This window comes from Cyanistes caeruleus, chromosome 2, assembly GCF_971803275.1.
Source record: "Cyanistes caeruleus chromosome 2, bCyaCae1.hap1.1, whole genome shotgun sequence".
Lineage (NCBI taxonomy): Eukaryota > Metazoa > Chordata > Aves > Passeriformes > Paridae > Cyanistes > Cyanistes caeruleus.
This window is the reverse complement of record NC_141702.1, coordinates 116,710,314-116,730,451: the sequence shown is the minus strand read 5'-3', so window position 1 is coordinate 116,730,451 and position 20,138 is coordinate 116,710,314. Positions and strand designations below refer to the sequence as shown.

Here is a 20,138-nt window from a genome sequence, read left to right as displayed (position 1 = left end):
GCTTAGCTGTCGCTCAGGTTCTAATTTTGAGTGTCTTGTGTCATCACCTCTCCTGTCCTGTCTTGCAGCCAGCCCAGCTGCATGTTGTGGGAGGGATTTTTGAGGGTTAACAAGCTGCAGTTAAATTCTTATCAGTAAAATCCTGATCTGATGTGACCATGAACTAAACTCAGTCGATGATGCCAATGACCCCAGCCTCTACCCAAGTGCTGCTCTCCTAAATAGGTTCGTTTTCTCATTGTTGGTTTTCAAACCATCCTTTTTCTGGGAGGAGGGAAAAAAAAAAGTTGTTTTTCTAATTTTTCCCTGTTTACTTTCCATAACTTGAAAAGTCTCTTTGAAGATGTTGAAAAAAATAGCTGTTTCTCAATCTACGTAATTACAGAAAAATCATTCCTTTTTGTAAGCGTGTGAGCCTTTTTTTTCCCCCAACTATCTTTTTACTTGATAATAGCACTTTTTGGTGTTATTCTGGAGGCAGCCTAGCCTGCTTTGAAGGATGTTAAATCATACCCTTGATTCCTAACAATAATTATATTACCCATGAAATTTTATTTAGAAAGAAACGAGACACTTGTTAAGACATTACTTAAGCTGCAAGTTTAACCACTTAGATATTGTGAAATGCTAGATTAATCATTTAATTTCCCATATGCTTTTTGAGAATAACGACATGCATATATATTCTGGATTTTTAAGTTCGTTATGTTCAGTAGCTTGTCCAAACTTGGCTGTATTTTCACAGATGTGGTAGTGACAGCTTTACTCACTGTTGAAATCCAAAGGTATTTTTCCAAGCAGGAAGGCATTAGATCTTCCCACATACAAGAGGTAGTTGGTATTTTAGAGCATGCATGAAACATCTCCCAAAGCGTTTTTGACTCCCATTCATCTCTTTCATTAGGATGTGCCTTATTTCAGAAATTGCAGCTTCATTTGAGGAAATTGGTGAAATCACCTTGGCTGCTACATTACTAACAACCAACCCACCCGAGCCCAGGCAATCATCCAGCAGGATTATTTCATGCTGAGTGGTTCAAGTATGGAAAAGAAATGCAGAGCTGACACCCAGGTGGTATCAGGGAGAGCGCTGGAAAAGCACATTTTTCTGACAATATGAGATACAAATGGATTCAAATCAGTGTGTTTGGGTGTTAAATGCCCTTCAGGCTTGCAGGTCGGTTGTGCTGTGAAAATTACCTTTGAGGTTTTTAAAAATCGTTCATCTTGGAGGCTCTGGGGACCTGCAAAGTTCTTGGGTCTTCTCCTTTTGCATTTCCCTGCAAGGACTGAATCTATCAATGCTTTCTTCAAGTCGTGTTTGAGTCACCTTCAAGAACATGAACTTTTGCAAAGTCAAGAAATCTTGGTGTGCTACTGCTGGGGGAAAGGTAGTTGGAATAATTATGCTCCAGAGAATGGAGCTGAGAACATTTCTGGGGGAGAAAACAGCAACTGCAGTCAAATGAGCTGCTAAATAAGGAAACATCATTAAACAACAGGGCTAACCTTAGGTTTGCTGCCTGGCTTTTAGTTCCACGTAGTAGGAGAAAATACAAACAAGAAAGAGCCAAAGAGTGCCCTGATAGGAGAGAAAAATATCTTGTGCCTGTGCTGCCAGCAAGACACAGTTGGCAAAAAATGCCCACTTTGTAACAGCCCCAGAGTGTTGGATTCAGGCAAGGAATAAAATGCAAAGTTTGGAGTGTGCTGAATGTAACACTGAACACAGCCAACTATTGGCACCCTTCAGGTGTAGGCTGAAGTGAGTCCCTGTTAAGAAAAGTGTGTTCTTCAGTTTGATGGAAGGTAAGAGCTAATCATCCATCTTTACAGGTTTTTTGCTGAATTACAACTTGGTTCTGTTTTGTTTATGTGCCTTTGATGCTCAGAGCAGCTGGCTCCTGCAGGAGAGAGTAGCTGGTAATTGAGGCTTGAGTGTGGTGTAGGGCAAAATATTTTGGGAAACGTGGCTTGGCAAGAATTCAAGGTCTTCCAACAAGTTGCCATTGACTTATCTCTGTTGTGTTTGCAGAATGACCCGTATTTCCTCATTCAGTGTAAATTCCAATTTCAGGCACAGCTGCCAAGACTAAAAGAATCTGAGGCATGTGCATGAAAATACTTAAATAAAAATAATTTCCCAGCTCTATCTAGAGATTTATAAAATAATGGTGAAGAATATCATGCATTCAGATTAAGAGCAGATGAATGTAAATTAAATCTGTAGAGATTCACCCACTGATTCTGATCTGGGGATTTTTAATTTTTTTTCTTTGATTTTTAAGATGCACTTATCCATAAACCCTGAGAGCATGCAAAAATAATAATGATTACAGCTTGTAAAGAATAAATTAGCAAGAAATTCTTACTCCCCTCTAATTAATTCCCTAATAAACACTAAACAAATAACTGTTTTAAAGTCACTTATATTTACAAGGTATGCAGCAAATGGAGGTAATAAGGGAAATTAAAGCGAGGCAACAGCACGTGAAGTGAAAGGGGCTGTGGGAGGATGGAGTGAGAGTTTGTGCCTCAGCACAGCGAGAAGAACATGGAAAATTGCTGCCCAGCACCTGCCCTAGGGACTGTGCATTTTGAAGAAGCAAAATATGATTTCCCTCAGAACAAGAGATTACAGATCTGTTGTGCCCTCACCTGCACGTTTCTCATCTCTTTGGTGAGTGTGGACACCTTCAGCTGATGCTGTGTGTGCTTCATCCTCCTTGAGAGCAGCAAACAGTCGAGGATCTGGCTGGGAAAAGCTTTTCCCTCTGTGTGCAGCTACTGCTGCCTTTTTCTGATGTTCATATATGGAGCCTGGAAGTCTAAGACTCCTCAAATTCTTGGAATATCAACACCTGCTAGATAGGCCACTTAGAAATTAGTATTTAATGAATTACTCTCTGAACTATCCAGTGATAACTTTGGAGATTAAGCTGCCTGGTGGTTGGAGTGGTGAGAACTCCAAGATTCAGCTGTAAATAAATACAATTACTTCACCACTGCAGAAGAACATTTTCTGTGCTCTATGTTTATGGATATTGTGCAGTGCATGTATTAATATTCAGAAACACATCGAACCCCTTTTTAAAAGTGATTTTTGCTTTCAATAGCTGAAGAAAAATAGTCTAATTTTGCCCACACTTATTAGAATCCATGTAACTCAGTTCTTATTTCTTTCTAGACTGAATAGTTCCTCTTCCTCTCAGCTGATTATACAATGCATTTATTTATAGACAATAATCATCCCCCTCTTAGCTGTTTGGTGGAAGCCAAGCTCTGCGTCTCATCTAACAAGAGCCTACTCTAGGTTCTGTGATCGCTTCTGGAACCTTCTCTGTAGCTCCTTCAGGTTAAATTCACCTCAGAGTACTGGTGACCAGAGTTTGGGATGATGACTTGTCAGTTATGGCTCATGTCATTAATCAAAATTACGACAGAGAAGATGTTCAAAGCTTCCTGTGCCAAGAAAAAAAGAAAAATTAGCAGCTTAGGTATGATCTGGCCAGCAACCTCATTCTGTCTCTTATTTTTTTTGTTGTTGTACCTTCATGTGATTAATATTCCTTTCATCATCTCATCCAAAGCTTTGCCTATCAGACTAATGTGCATGCAGCTATTTGGGTTATTTCTCCTCCCTTTTTTGAAATTGCAGATGTTTTAGGTTTTTTCCAGTCTCCAGGTTTTGCAGGTTTTCAGCTGCTGTTGTTAGTGCTCAAGCAGCATGTTGTAGCTGGAGTCTCCAGTTGGAATTGTGCCTGGCCTGTGGATTTTCCAGCTAAGTAACACATGCCAGGGCCGTAGCTAGAGGAGTTGGCAGGGATGTACATTCTGCTTCCATACAGTTTTTAGTTGATTCTCTTGATCCGTGCATGGAAGTGGCAGGCATGTAAGTAGGACATGGATTGCTGTGTTTGTGCCTTAACATTAAAATACCCTGTGTTATGTGGGGAGCAGAGCAGCTCCAAGGTCCTGATCTCCCAATTGTGTTAAATTTAGATCTGGAAAAAGCATTTATTGTTTTAAAAAAGACCAGCCAAGATCTCTGTGCTGTTGACATGAATGTGCAGTCTCCAAACCCCTCCACAAAACCCAACTAGTCAGAAGCAGAATTATTCTAGAGCAGTTGAGTTCTTCCAAAAACACCTGCACCTGCTGAAGTAGCTTCTAAAATCAAACAGCCAGAGCCACTAATTTGTTAATACTTATTTAGATGCCTCCAACTTATGCTGCATGCATTTAAAAAAAGGCTTTTCTAAAAGTTCAAATCTCATTTAGTCTTGGGAAAACCTTTTGTTGATGGATGGATTTTCCTGAGGAGGAGCTGCACTGTGAGGTGTGGCAGAGCAGGAGTTGTACAGTGGTTTTCCATGTGGGATGAAAATCTCTGCTCCTGCTGTTCACTGTTTGGGGCACTCTGTTGAAAATAATACATTTTACTTGCTTCAAAGGAAAAAACCATAATCTCTGTGTAGTCAGTGATCCCCCGTCAGTGGGAAATAATGGAATGAGAACATCACCCCCAAAATATGATAGATCCCTTCTTGGCCAGGCATTTAATCATCATAATCATACATATTTGAGCTGTGATTTGAAAGGAAAAGTTTCTTAAAAGAAATAGTGTGGTTTTTTTGTTGTTTTTTAATATTCTGCTTAAACTTTAATTCACTGTACTCTTCGTTGTGACTCTAAAGCTCCAAATTACCAGGTTATTCTCAGTTATGTGAATAAAAATCAGTCAAGTACCATTATGAAAGCTGCCTACAAGGTGCTTTTGTGTTTTCTTCTGGAGCAGGTCCTCCCCCAGCTCTTTTCATTTTTGAATATGGCTGCACTTCATGAACTCTCCTTTTGCTCCTGTTCTTCCCTGCTTGTGTGAGTGGGATGTGCAGCGGTGTGAGAGCCATTTCAGCAGATCCAAGCTAGTTCCAACCAGGTACATTCAAGGTGTTCCTGTCCATGCAATTCCCACTGCCAGCTGCAACAAATCCAAGTTGTTGGATGAGAAACTTGTGGGTTTAAATGTTCTTGTGGTGGAGCCTTTCCTGGAAAGGGAGATTACTGGCAAAGGCAGCAGTGGGATAAGGAGATGCCATGTTAATGGGTGTGGGATTAGGATAGGGAGGTCCTTATCCAGCTTTGCCGTGGTTTTCCTGCTGGGAGATGACAAACCTATTGCTCCTTTCATTCACTGATTGTCTTGTGTGTTTAGGCTGTAAGATTAAGGATGGTGGCTTGGTTTTTTGCAGTATGTACTGACATTCTGAGTGAAGGGGAAGTGTTTTGATATGCCAAGCTGAGCATATATCCTATCGACACTGGTGACTTTGGACTTGAACTGTAACATCAGTTGGCTGAGACTGATGAATGGCTGAAGTCTTACCTGGTATGGAAATTTTCTCCTTTTCCAGTGCACTGCTGCTATTACTTGGGCTGATGGCTGATCATAGCACACTGAGTCTTCCCTGTGTCCTTTGCCTGTTTGTGATGGTCAATTTGCTAGGATGAAGGCAGGCAGCAAATCTTTACTGTGTTCTCCTGCTTCCCGTTTCTTTGCACTAAGATTTGTATTGTTAAACCTCTGTGCTCGTTTCTAGACTGCTTTGCCACAGCATCTGTAAATCCAAGTAAATGAAATTTTCCTTTAATGAAGCAGCAAAGAACTCTGTGCATAGCTGCAGAAGAATTGTTTCACTTTCATTATTAAAAGGGCACTTAGCATGAAGATTCCCTCTCATTTTTGTCCTAATAGCTCAATGTTTTATGTTTTATATAAACCACAGATCATTTTTGCTGTACTAGAAAATACTGCTGTTCTACAACTCCAGGGATACAGTGAGAGACTCCGTGTTATTATGATAGCCAAAACTTTTCAGTTTGGGGCTTGTTTTTCCATAGGAATGCTTCCTTTAGGGGCTTTGCAGGAGGGATGTCATGCAACTCTGCTTGGATGTTCTTCCTGAAGTACCAGGAAACCTTTCAAGGTGTTTAGAGCTCATTCCCAGAGCAGTTGAGTCAAATAATAAATGCTGGTTTTTGCCTTGATGAGATCCCCCAAGTCTTTTTGAATTAAGAATTAGTGACCACCAAAGTTTAGCACAAGTTCAGATTTTCAGATAATATGTTTTGGGTAGTAAGAAATCATTCTGTTCTCATTCTGTTCAATGGGTTTTTTCAAGTGGGTTTTTTTTGGAAGAAATTCTAATCTGTGTGATACCAAGTCCCATGGTTCTGCCAGTTGTTCAGAAATGCTAGTCCCAACCTAGGGAGCCAAGTGGTCAAAGCAGGGTTTAAACCCATCCCTTGTTTTCCAAGCTGCTGTTCTGTGGAAGAGGAGCACATGTCTGTCCCCTCTCCCATCTCCTCCCTGCCTCAGGGGATGTCCCTTGGCAGCACAGGTAACAGAACAAATGGCAGTAATGCCTCCCCAAGCTCCATGGGGAGCTGTAGCGCTGCTGATGACAAACACTCCCCTCTTCTGGGGGGTTGGAAATTCCCCTGGGTGTGTGGTGAAACGTGCCAGGCCTCGTGCTCGGAATGGGCCTCATGTGGATGAGGTTGCAGTGTTTTTCTGCCTGTGCTCATTGGCCAGGAAGGAAAAGCTTGAAAAGAAGAGATTTTGGGTGAAGTAGTGGAGGCAGCAGAGTGTTTGCTGTGTTTCCCCTCACGAACAGCTGTGCCTCTCACCCAAATTTTAATTTCACGTGCCAGGGTGGTAGATTTGTTTTGGGCTTTGGATTTTGTAACAGATGTTTAGAACGCAGAGAATTGAGAAGCCACTTAACCAAGTTAAAATTCCGTGTGTTTGACTGACCTTTGAGTGGCTACTCTAGGAGTAAGAACCTTTATTCTATTATTTGAGTGCCTTGCTGCTGCTGTATTCATCACTAGCAAGGAGCTAGAAAGCGGTCTGGCTGCTTTGGGCAGGTTGGCAAGTTTAGCATTAATAATGTAATTTTAAATTTTTTTCTTTGAGAAGAGTGTGTGGGAAGGTAACAAATTACTTTGAACTTGTGAAAGACAACTGTGCAGCAAAAGACTTGGCTGTTGTTGAGGAGAGTTCTCATGTTGATTTGAGGTGTACGTGCTGCTCTGCTGCTGCCTTATTGACACAGCCCATAATTTTGATGCCCCATAATTGAATTGTGTGCTGCCAGGAGGAAGCATGGAGACAGCTTCTTCAGGGACTGTCTCTCTCTAGTGGGATGCAGTTACGAATTATATAATGGGACTTTGGGGGAAGCACAGCACTACCTTAGCACAGCTCCAATTACAGTCATTGACAACCTTGCTGTTCCTACTTGTAGTTGTCGGTGCAGGTTTCTGTTAAATGTCTCACCGTTCCTCCACGTTTTTCCTTTGGGGATGAGGAGACAAATTGCCGTGTTTCATTCAATTTATTCTTAATGATAATAAGGAAAAATAGGTATGTTCTGAGCAGGGGAATGATACATGACATTCCCTAGTTCTGCAAGCACCCTTTTGGAACTGGCACTAAATATCCGCTCTTCCATGGAGAATTTCATCCGTGTGGCTGATGGATGACTGTCAAAATCTCTGGAACCAGAGTGAGGCGTATTCCATAAATGGCTGTAAATTGATGAGTTTCCATTGGTGTTTACTCTCAACCTATAGGGCCTAAGGTAGTTCTTTAGCACAGCTTGCATTTTCTTAATAACTCACAAATTCTTCATGGCAAGGGTAATGGAATGGGCTGCCCAGGGCGGTGGTGGAGTCACCATCCCTGCAGGTGCTTAAGAAAAGACTGGACATTGCATTTGGTGCTGTGGTGGTATTTGGTCAAAGCTTGGACTCAGTGATCTCAGAAGTCCTTTCCATCCTAAGTGTGATTCTATAATCGTTCCTCGTCAGATTCAAGTGTTGCTCTTAATATTTTCCTTCTGACCTATTATTTGGACAGTAGTTATGTGGTTTTATTTAAAATAACATTTCTTAAATGCTGAATAAAAATAAGTATAGCACAGAACTTCATACATTTTTTCTTCCAGAAATATTCAGTGCTTTCATGTTCAGAGAATGATAAAACAGACTCAGTATTAAAACACCATTTCATTTGATTAGCTATTCCCAATAGAAAGTGTTGTTTGACTCTCTGTTTGAAGTTTGTTTCAGCAAATTGGCTTTACCCCTTTGAAAACTTTGACTAGATGTTCCCATCCAGTAGCACTAAATGGTGCTTGTTTAGAAAACTGGCTTAGTTTTCCAAAGTTTATTTTGCTAGCAGTGTATCAAGTAAACTTTGAAGGCAGTCTTGAGTCTTCTAGTAGACTGACTGGTAATACTTAGAAGATTTAGATAAGCTTTCAGGCACACTATTTCTTCTTCAGATTTGAAAGTGTGAAGCCACAGGTTTTCCAGCTATGTAGAAAATGAGTTTACAGAGTTTAATTGGTTAGATCTTCTCCCTGCATGGCACTGGCTGAGAGCTGTGCCATACGTGGGGAAAAAGAACATCCAGCCAAAGGGGACATGAAAACAGAAGTTGAACAGTTGAGGTGAGAGCAACACATGACTCCTCAGCCTCAATGAGTGCTTGTGGAAGAGTGGAATTACTTTTGTTAGGGATATCTATGAAGCAACTGGCTTTCTGGACTCACCTGTGCAGCCTCTGCAATGCACACCTGCTCTTGCTGGGTCTCATTGACATAATTTTTGGAGGTTCTGTGGTTGATCCTTCTCTCAGCCCACCCTGCTGCTGATGGCTCTCTAAGAGAGGTCTCCAGTGGTATCCAGGATTCCTGCTTTGTAGCTGGGGTTAGGTCACAAGCACGTTCCCAAGGCACCATGACTCAGTTGGCATCATTTTGGACAGTTTAAAATAGAAGTGAGCCAGATCCTCAGCTGGTATAAATTGGTGTTATTATATTAAATTCTGATGGGCCTAATTACAAGTGCTCAAGCAGACACTGAGGATTGCACAATCCATTGCTTTTGTGAGTGTGTGCTCACCCATAAAAGTGAGATTGCACAATGCAGCCCTCTCTGAATGCATCTCTGTCTCAGCTGCTAATTGAAAACAAACATGATAGGATTAATAATTCAGCTCCAGAATTTTTGTATTATGAATGATTGGAGGGATCTACCACTTGCATTAAGAGATGCTACTCTATTGCAGGATTAAGTCCCAGCAGCAATGATTTGAGTTGTCTAAACAGGGAAAAGTTGGACTTGCAGAGGATTTGGATATTTTCTTCCCCCCTGGGTACTATGGCTTCCATGCCCTCTGCAACACAGACTGCATTTTCCAAGCCTGCATGGAGGAAGTCATTAACAAAACTCACATTTTTTTAGGTGGAGGAGGGCTTGGGCTATTTTGCTGCGCAGGAAATGGGGCACTTCTTTGGCCATTCCTCAAGTGTATTTTCCCTTTACAAAAACCCCCTCACATTTTGCTATGGGGAAATAGGAAATTTTCAGTATTTCCTTTGATTTTGCAAGGAAGTTGATCTCTGCCCTCTTAATTAGTTGTTTAAAAGATGAAAGCAAGTGCCTGGGGTGAGGGAATTCCAGGAAGTTTTTTGGAACCAAAGTACTAAGAAATGGCCCATTATGAATTTTGGTTTATCCAAACCTCCTGAACACTGCCTGCAGAGGCATTTCCACGGATGCAGGTCCTGCTGTCATCTACTTGTTTGAAATGATGCTGTCAAATAGTACGGATAGAAGGGATTCTGGGAATAGGATTACAAATCCTGTGTTCTGTGCCAGAGAGGTAACAGGGCAGGAAGGTGTGAGGTGCATGTTGGGGGTTCAGCCTTTCCTACAGCCCTGGCAGCTGGGCTGAGCCAAATAGCCCCACAAAACTCCAATTTCACTTACTTTTAGATTGACCTTGCCAGTTCTTGGCTCCTCAGGTGGTCACATCTTGTGCACATGGCTTGGTGGCATGCAAGCAGCTTGAAAGCACTAGTCAAAACTCCAAACCAACCCTATACCTGTGCATCCTCCTCCATCTGGGAGGATGCACACCTGGGCGGGGTTGTTCTGGTCATTGCCTTTTCCTTTTCTCTCTGTCTCTTTTTAATGTGTGTTATTCCACTTAGAAGGGAGTTTTTGTGTTACGGGAGGTCTAGTTGCACTTTTGTGACTAAACGACTAATTTCTGTTCGTTGTTATTCTCTTTTTTTCAAAACCAAAACACCAGACAAATAAAAAAAAAGCTTTTGAAATTCACTCTGTGTGGTTCATCATCGCTGTGTAAGATCCATTTTTCTTCCGCATATTTAATTTCCCTCATGTGTTTGCTGTTAAAGCCTTTGTTTTTAGTGCTTGTTAGTTCTTTCAGTCGCGGAAACCTGATTTTTATGACATGATCTGCATGTGCCTGGAGCCTCTGTGGAACATTTCACCGTGGGCTTGAGACCACTTCAGGGTGTGGGTATTATTTGCTGTTGTAAATATAACTCCTGTTTCCCACCTGAGTTCTTAAGAGTGTGATAAACTCGTATGTAGCTCTGCCATATTCCATTGTTTCCATTCTTGCCAGGAACTTAATGGCCACATGGATTAACTCAAAGGTCAAAGGACTCAAAACCCTCCAGTGCACTTAATTGTAAATTGTTTTTATTTAAAGTTTTACCTGCACTGTCAGAAGAGTGCTTGTGTCCATATGCCCAGAGTATTGATGGAGTTTGGGTTATTTCCACCATTTTTCACCCAGCCAATGCTTCTTTCTAATCTTGTGAAGTTTTGATACTCTTGTTCTCCTTCATGTGAGTGAGAGCAAAAAACAAAAACCATCTCAAAAGTGCAGGTTTCCTCTGAACAGGCTCCACAGAGAGGGGGAAAGTGCTCATGGAGTTCAGCAAGAACTAGAACAGAAGGGAATTGGGATTGCTAGGGGGACAGAGGGAAATGTGATGAATGTACAGTCACATGAAAATTTGTTGGTAGTTTGTCTTAGTAGAAAACGAAGATCTGCAAGAGCTGAGCAGGAGTGGGTTCCTTAAAATGAAAACCAGATCAGGATCCCAAGTAACCCCAGGCAAAATAACATGTCCATCAAGTATTTTTTTCTTCTCTGCTTGGAATTGAAAAGGAAGGGACTGATGGCTTTGTTCAGCACAAAGATTTCAAGTTCCCTGCATAGCATTTGCAGTTACTATTCTGGAAGGTTGAAATGCTTGGAAGTGGTGTGGCTCTCCCTGCAGTGTGGTCACAGTCCTGCTGTAGTATTTCAGATGGCTGCTGGCAGCTGGGAATCACACTGCTCCCATCTCCAGTATCTGTCCTCCTCCCAAATGCTCAAATCAGGGAAAGGGGATTCTTCTTGTTACTTTTGTGTAGGGGAGGGCAAGAATTTGTCCAACTGAAGCTGTCATGATGTGCTAGCTTTGTTGTACAACCCATAACTCAAGAAGTAGGGCACAAGTTATGAAATGCCTGTCAAAAAGTGCATGTGTTGTACCGAGCAGCGGTCACTAAAATTGTTGAAGCTTGTTATCATTATAGATGTAACAGTTCTTGGGGTTTATGGGCACTTTCCAAAGTGTTGTGGCAATAAAATAAATCAGGTTTTCTCTTGCAGAAGCAGGGTTTTCTGTTTGTGACACTGTCTTTTGTCCCACTGTGACAAGCATCAAAATGCTAAAATTGTATTGAAAGGGTTAAACCAAAAGCACAGCAGCTGCTACTTAACGATCCAGGAAATCAGCTTGACTCTTATGGCTTCTATATAATCTATATACCATGGGAAACCTGCACAGTGCTGCTGTTGGAATTGCCTGGGTGCACCTGAGCTCTCCTAGAAGCTGATCTCGGTTTGGACAAACAGATGTGGGAAGTGGGACACTGATAACATAACAAAGCTTTTTGAATAATGTAATAATTACTTGTGTTGCAATTTTTCCTTCTAGGAGACTGAGCTGCTGGATATCAGCCTTGTCAAAGATGCCAGATGCGGAAAACATGCCAGAGCTCCCAAGGTAGGAATTCTTGCTGCGTGCTTCCCTGTTACACTGATGACCTAGATAAAAAAGAATGGGAATGATATGCAAGAATTGAAAAGATGAAAACAAGTTCCCTCAGCTTAAAAGAAGTATTTTGCCTTTTCTTTGTTTAATACTGTTTCTGTTGAGAAGTGTTGGGATTGTTGAGCTGGATTCAGTGTGTAAAATCCATCTGGAAGGTCTGCTGGCAGCACAGGAGCAAAAATCCTGCTTTGTCAAGGTACACTTACACAATTTCTTGGCTTTCCTGATGGGATGGAGCTGATATTTGTTTGAGTCCATTTGATGCTTTTTTTTGTGATTTTCCTCTTTCAGTGCCCCCTGCGGCCAAGAAGGAGGATTTTGGCATTTTTTTAAACTGCTATCAGAGAAGTTGGAATATCAGCTCCCTTTGGGTTTGCCCTGATGTACTGTGCACTCATTTACAGTCTCTACAGACAGTAGGCTGGAGATATAAGTTCTCTCTGTTTTTGTTTGGGCAGACACAGCACATCAGAGGAAAAACCCAAGCACTCAGCTCCAGAAGCAAGAGAGTGCCAGGGAATCCCAGGAGTGATAGGAAAAAATTTAATCTCCCCAGGGGCTGGAAAGTTTGCTGCTGCTTAGCCCTGGCTGAACTGACCAAAAAAATGTTTCTCCTGCTCTCATCTTGGGGGGGCAATATTCCTGGGTCCAGATAACCTCTCTTCCTTGCAGCCCTGGGCCCAGGCACAGCCCCAGGGGCTCCTCAGCCCCCTGAGGACAATTAGGAATGGAGAAGGTTGTTTTTCCATGCCAGAAAGCAATTGTAGTTATCTCTGAACAGACTATTCATATTTGGTTTTTAAAGCTCTCCATGTAGTGCTGGCAGCATTTTAAAGGCTGAGTTATAATTGAAATGCAATAGAAGTACTTTATGACATCCACATTAATACCAAATGAGTTCACCATGATTAATGGTTCTATGATGAATAGCAATAAAGTATTAACAATGTCTAGAACATTATTTTAAAATGCTACCCGCTTTACAGAGGACATTCATGTTCTAACAAAATGTTTTTAGCGAAAATTTATGCATAGCTATTGCCTTGGTGACTTTTATTTATTGGGTTACATAAAGGCTGGTTTTGTTAGAGCACGTTACAGATTTGACAGCAGTGGCATTAAATGAAGGGTAGGAGAAAATCCCGGCCCTCAGGGTGGTGAAATGCACCACCTGTGTGAATGAGCTTGCTTTTTGTCATTGATTTGTGTGTGGGCAGCAGCTGAACAGCACCTGGGTCGGCCATGGATGGCATCTTGTGAATGGTGTGAAATAAAAGGCTGCTTTTGGGGCCATTGGTGCCGGTTTTGCTCTGATCCGTGGTGTGGGGCTGAGCAGAGCAGCGTTGGCTGCAGGTGAGCAGCGTCACAGAGCCCTGCGTGTGTCACTTCCACACAGCATCTAAAGCTCACCTTTAGAAGGCTTGGCTCCAAATCAGGCAGTAGCAGCTGGGATTGCACAGAGGTTTCCAGTAGAACTCGTGGGATTTTGGCTGAAGAGAGAGCACTGGGAATGGAAGATGCTCACCAAAGCTTTTCAGGGGTTCTTTTCCACAGCTCCGCTTCCAGGTTGGAGCACCTCCTGCTTTTACTGTAAACAAGAGATTGAGGTGATTTTCTCTACATCACCTCACCACCCCTCCTTCTGCCCAGGGTTTTGTGCATTTTTTATATTAGGGGACTTCTGCCAGTTTATGCAAATTTTTTAATCTCTTTTTAGAATGCTAAGAGTAGATTTCATCCATGAGTTGTCATTACAAACTTAAGTTAATGGGAATCTTTAAACCTCATTTGGTGTATTTCTGATCTACTGCTGCTTTTTGAAGGAAGTAAGTATCTTTTTTAATAAGCCTTGACTTCCCCACTAAATAAAAAGAGTAATTCCTTTTTATTTTTGTGGTAAGTAATGTTTCAATCTTACTAGCTTCACCCACAGTAAGCTACCAGAATGTATGATGTGTGCTCTACACAAGGCCACCAGCAAGAAATGATTTTAGAGGACTTTAGGCAGTCCTGATTTCCACAGCTCAGTCTGTTCTCATGCTGCATTCTGTGCACTGCCACGAGTATTCTTCATTTCTGAAAAAGGACTGGGAAGTACAAAGGGTTTCATCATTTCTCTTTTTTTGGTTGATACTCAGTTTTCATAGTATTTTTCCATAAGTCCAGTGCCATATATTTTGTGATTGTTCTTGCATGTTTTTTGCATCTTCCTGGGTTTCTCATCCAGCTGGTCTGATTGCTTTCTCCATTCCCTCAGTGTTTCACCTCAAAAGTTCCCTTGAAGGCACAGAAGTGCAGCTCTCACCCCGCAGTCCTCACATTAATGTGGCACAGGCAATGAGCTGAGAACACATTTTTGGGTACTGTGATGAATCTGTGGCTGCCCCTGAGCAGTGCTGTTTCCACGAGGGCAGGAACTTGGGTTTCTAATGATGTAGAAGGGAGTTTTTAGTGGGTACCAAGGCACCTGATGCTTGGGAGATGAAAAGCAGTCTACTCAAATGACCCCGAGAAGCTCCAGCATCGCCTTCTTTTGCACATTGTCAGAGATGGCTCCTTCTGTCTTCAGCTGCTATTTTCAGAAATGGTAACAGAGTTTTCCATTTCTATGCAATATACATGCAAAGGCTGATTCCTTGGTAGGAAGGCAAAATCTCAGAGCACAGCAGCAGAGCTCTACATGAGAAGAAAAATGAAAGTCGTGTTCTGAAAGGAACAAGAAAAGACACATTAATTGTGTATGTTAGGAAGAAGTGCCTACATTCAAAGTAAAATGAAATTTATAAAGAAGTGAACGAATTATAAAATGATTATCAGGACTTTGCTTTTTAGTTTGTATTAGAATCAGGTAGGAAAGGGAGTGAGCGGAATTTTGGGAACAGGAGAAAATCATTAGTTGTGATGAAGCAATGGTTCATTTCCCCTTTTTTGCACATTACCTGGTAATATTCTTTCAAGCTTTGGCTTGATGTGCAGACTGAGACATCTTTTCCCTTGTAAAGTTCAGTGACAGGGTCTGCAAAATAACACAAAATGTGCTTTTGTACAAGGAGGCATTAGGAATAGCTATGAATATTCACATGCCTTCTGGAAAGCATTGGAAGTGCCTCTCAAAAGAGTGACTGTGCTCCTTAAAGGGAGCTGTAGCTAAAAATGTCAGGCACCAGTAAATACTGAGAAATGAATGGTCAGGTGGTGAAAATTTGGCAGCTGCAAACATGCTCACAGGACTAGGGAAGTCACACTTCTTACCATCTTGTATTTACTTTAGCCAATAACAGTTTCTATGGAAACTAAAATCTTAAGCAACTATATGTGTTTTTACTTGCAAGAAGAAATATCAGGATTAGTTGACAGGGAGAAGGAAATAACCCCATGGTAAATGCTCATACTGAAAACTTCTGATGCATTTGATCAGTCTGTTTTCCCTCGGCATCCTGTTTTCCCTCATAAATCATTCAGCAGGAAATGAATTTCTTTAAATAACATATACTGTGAAACCTGTAGGAGATGAAATTATGAATGATAGAATCACTCTCATGCCAAGATGTGTTTAGAGAGTAATCCCCAATTTTAAAAAATCTCGTGGCTCCTCTGCCCCAAGTTTTCTCACTTCTACAAGCAAGCTCTACAGAGGGAAATATTTGATGTTTGAATGTCAGAAATTTGCCAAGACTCCAGCTACTATTTTAATATCAGCACCAACTCTCTGTATTTGGTGGCATTTTCTTGAAATGCTTGAGTGAGATGATTTTGGGCCTATGGCTGTTGTAATCCAAAAGCCGCTATGGAAGGTTTGCTGGCTTCTAACACATCTGTAGAGGAAAAGCAGCATTTCCTGAACTAGGTGGGCTCAGGAAATAAAAGGAAAACTAGCAAGGAAAGTCTAAATAATTATTTCACTGAAAATCAGGTGATTTTAGGGGGAAATGAGGATGTGCAAGTCTATTTGAATTGTCAGAGCTCTCCAGACTGCGTTGTGCTGCTGTGCACTCTAGGGCACTGAGAGTCAGTAGGACTCACAGTCTGTGCAGGGACATTTCTGTTGTGTTTAGTAACACCCCGATTAGACTGCCTGGGGGAAATGGCAGATTTATTGGGTTTTTTCTTTTTCTGTGCACTCAGTCTATTCCCTGGAAAAGTCAGCTATGTCCATGGATGGCACAGGACAGCAACACACCTGCTGCCCTTTGCAGCACTGGCTTCTTTTGCTCTGCCCATCCCAAATGCTGCTGTTGCTGTTATTTTTGTCTTCTGATATAAATGCACGCTGCTTTCCCTTCAACAACCTTGATGCTAAATTAGAAAATGTAAATTATGCCAAAGCAGTGTTCTACTTCTGCCAAAAAGAAATAAAAATGGAGTGTACATGCAGCTCACCTTCTTCCCACTCACCTTGGGGATAATAGTGACAGCCACAAACATCTGCCCCAAATGTGTTTGTTCTTTTACATAACTGCCTTTTTTTTCATAATAATGATTGAGTAGCATAAACATTTTGTCTAGGTTGAGTTTTACTTTTATAAGGAAGGCTAAGATGAATTTCTTTGGATGGTATTTGGCCAGTGCTCACATGGAAATGAAAGTGGTTTTAGCAGCCAGAAGTGTGGGAGCTGTGGGCCCTGAGTGTGAGACGACTTTTCCTTGGACCCTCCAATGGCCCAGATTGTGATTTTATTCACAACCTCTAATCTTGGGGAACCAGGACCTTTTCAGCAGCATATCATTCACTGTGCAACTTAGCTCTATCTGGGCGGTTCATCGAAATCACTGCTTACAACATTCAGGGCATGGCAGAAAGCACAGGGTTTTTTCCAAGGCTTTCACTATGAATCACTGCCAGAGAGATTCAATTAATTTTTTTCCCCTTGCTTGCTGACTGTTTCAGTTAGCTTTCTGAGCTGGTTGGTTTTATACTTTTCTTTGTCATATTTATAAAGCCTCCATCTTCTTTTTGTTTGCCAAAGTTCGCAGCGCAAAGGCTGTAATAAGAAATTCCGTACTTTAAGAAGCACAGAGGCATCTTACAACTGTGATTTTAAAACTTGACATTTAAATTTGAAAAGGTATGCACTGCTCAATTAAATACATGATATTTGAGTTCATGAAAACACCAGAAATTATCGGTAAAACTGTGCTTTAAATGCTGCTGCTGCTTTGGAATAAACTTGTGTACAAGCATACTTTATTTTTTTCTCTCTTTCCCATTTTGGTGTGACCAGTGTTGGTACCCAGTAATCCAGGACAGGGATGTCTCATTCCTGCTTTCACAGCTAATGATGTTAATGGGACAGCATGTCCAGCCACAGCTGTCACAAACCCCCACGCCCTGTCACTGGTGATGAACCTCACCTGAATCTGACAAACTGCATTTTTGCAGTGGCTGACAAAAAAATTTAAAAATTGGTGGGATGACAAAGTTATATTGGAAGCACTTTTAATGATGTTGATACTGCCTATCAATCTCCAGTGTTACCTGTTTGTTACCTTGCAGATCCACAGGTTACCTTTTGACTTGCACCAAGATCACACAGTCTTGGGAAAGCACAGCCCTAACGCAATACTAATACAAAAACTAATAAATAAAATGTTGCCATCCATAAAAATAAGGAATGCTTCATCTAGCCTGTCATGAATATTCAGGCTGGAAAAAAATTCAAAATTTTTCACTGGAAAATGTAACGGTACTCAATAACTGAACCATGCCAGTCTTTCCTTCAGAGCTATAATCTCCATCAAGAAATATTTCATAAATATTAAGGTACATATTTTAGAGGTAGTGTGGAGAGTTCTGATGGTAGTGCAATACCCTCGAGCTTCAAATGTAGGATCAACAGGCTCAAGTGAAAATGTCACAGCAGATGCATCTTTCTGCAACTGTTTAGAACAAATGATTAAAATTTCCCTGGTTTATTGGAATCCAGCTTGGTGATTTGTCATTACCTCCCTTAGCTTGTAAACAGCCGTTTGGAGAAAGCTGTCAGGTTTTAATTAGTTGCAAAGGTTTGATATGCTTGTTATCATCTGCATATAAATAGGGGTTTTGGGCGCTTCTGATGGAGCTGTGAGGCTTTTTGGTCTGTGTGTTGTCCCAAGGTGTGGCTGTGCCACTGGGATGCACCTTGTAGGGGCACAGGTGTCCTGCAGAGACCTCAGCCAGTATTACTGGGAAACATTTTATTTAGAATATGAGAGCAGGACCTAAAATTCAGCTACAGGTAAGGTAGTGAATGGGAGCAAATGAAAATAGCCAGGGGCCCATATGAGTATAAAGCAGCAGAAAACTATGGATTTCCAAGGTGGTGATATCAGTATATTCACGTTAAATCCATGTTAGTGTTTTTCCAAAGCATCAAGCAGAAAGGAGACTTATTTCTTTTGCTTTGTCTGCTGTTGATGTGCAAGAAAGTGGGCAAGTGCATCCAAATACCTTTCAGGGTTTTTAATATAGTAGCTTATTTCTGAAACCAAATTAAAAAAACTCCCTTCCTGTTTAATTATAAAAATAGGATTATGCTACCAAGTAAGATTTACAAATACTTCATTTTTAAATAAGTCCTGAGCAGTATTTGTGTGGTGATAACAAAAAAACCTTACAACTGTATTGAGTGTGAGTTACCTGTCTGTGGCTTTCTCAGCTCTGTCACCTCACAAACTAATCCTAGTTAAATAAAATTATCAGCTGTTGCCACTGGGGAGTTCAGATACTCTGCCCCTCCTGGGCTGTTAATGAGCCATGCACAGGGGTGTTCCTACAGAATGGATGGCACAGGGAAGCAAAATGATTCTCTGTGGGCCAGAGCTACAAGACCATTTTCTGAGGGCCAAAAGTTGGCTTAATGCATTTTCCAGCTCTTTGTGATTCACAAGAACAAAGTGCAGTGAATTCCTGGTGAAAACTGCTGTGTGTTACGACTTGTGCACAGCTATACATGATTTAGGGAGGTTTTTCTCACCGTGGAGGGCATTGTGGATTGAGTCTTTCCAAAGAGAAGCATTTCCACAGCTATAAGACTGGAGGAGTAGAAGTTGTACAGCTGCTTCTCAGTGTAGCTGATCTCCACTAGCATTGCACAGAGACAGAATCAGGAGTAGTTTTTTTGCATGTGGATCTTCTTTCCTGTGGGGCTAACTGCATTGGAAGTGTCCAATACCCTTCATAATTTGGCTTTACATGGCAAAATCACCTTTGGTGAGAAGGTTGACCTGCAGAGAAATCTTGTTTATGAATGTACGTATGTGTGCTTGTTGGTGAACAGAAACCATTTTAGGGGCTGGGTAAGAAAGCAGGTGAATGAAACATTTCCCAGACTTAGGCATTCTTGAGGATGAGCTTGCCTTCATACCCCTCAGGTGTAGGTTGAATTATTAACCAGCCTGAAATGTGAAGAATCTTACAGGAGTACCGACAGAAATGTGTCAGTGCTCTGGGACCGTGGCGTGTCCCAGAAAGAGCAGGTGCAGAAAGGGACGATTCCATGCTGATCTTACACTGAGGTTCAAGTAGCTCTCAATTTAGTTGGTACTGCAGTCCTGAATTGCCAAACAACACAGAAAAAAACCTGAGCGTGTATCTGTAAAGTGCAGCAATCTGTTAAAATGCAGGTTTGCCCTTTTAAAGACATACTCCATATGGTTAAGGTTTGTGAGCTTCTGAGTTACACTGTTTATCTGGAGGAATTTGGATAAAGCACAGTTGCCTTACGTTGGAGAAGAAATCCTCTTGGCTGGAAGTTTCTTAGGGAGTTCCTGGCTCGATATTTCACAGTATCCAGTTTCTCTGTTGTCTTTTGAAATCAGAGTGAGCTCAGAGGTGGGATTTAGAATCAGGCCTAGATGGAAGCTGATATTTTCCCACCCTGTTGTGCACTGTCTCCACGGCTGGGGCTCATTCCCATCAAGGAAGACTGGTTTCCACATGTCAGACTTCCAGTGGTGGTTAGTTACCATAACACCTGTTAAAAGAACATCTCTTTTCCATATTATTTCCAGGAGGAATCCTAAAACAAGTGTCAGTGTAACTTGCAAATACTAATACATCATGATCTTGTTTGAATTAATGAAAGTCATGTCCACTCCTAGTGCTAGGTCAGTGTTAAACATAGTTTACTGCAACTGGTAAATAATTGGATTTTTAAAAAA

General features: G+C 41.4%; 1 protein-coding gene across 7 annotated transcripts in view; it reads left to right on the top strand.

Moving 5' to 3' along the window:
* Window positions 1-20,138, top strand: part of PLCB1 (phospholipase C beta 1) — a 378,787-nt gene that overhangs the window by 125,856 nt on the left and 232,793 nt on the right. For all 7 annotated transcript variants that reach the window (XM_086873629.1, XM_086873646.1, XM_086873622.1 and 4 more), the window contains one exon: window positions 11,880-11,948. Coding sequence is in view for 2 of the 7 variants with exons in the window: in XM_086873611.1 (XP_086729737.1) it covers window positions 11,880-11,948 (69 nt within the window). In the remaining 5 variants the exon portion in view is untranslated. The remainder of the gene's footprint in view (window positions 1-11,879; window positions 11,949-20,138) is intronic.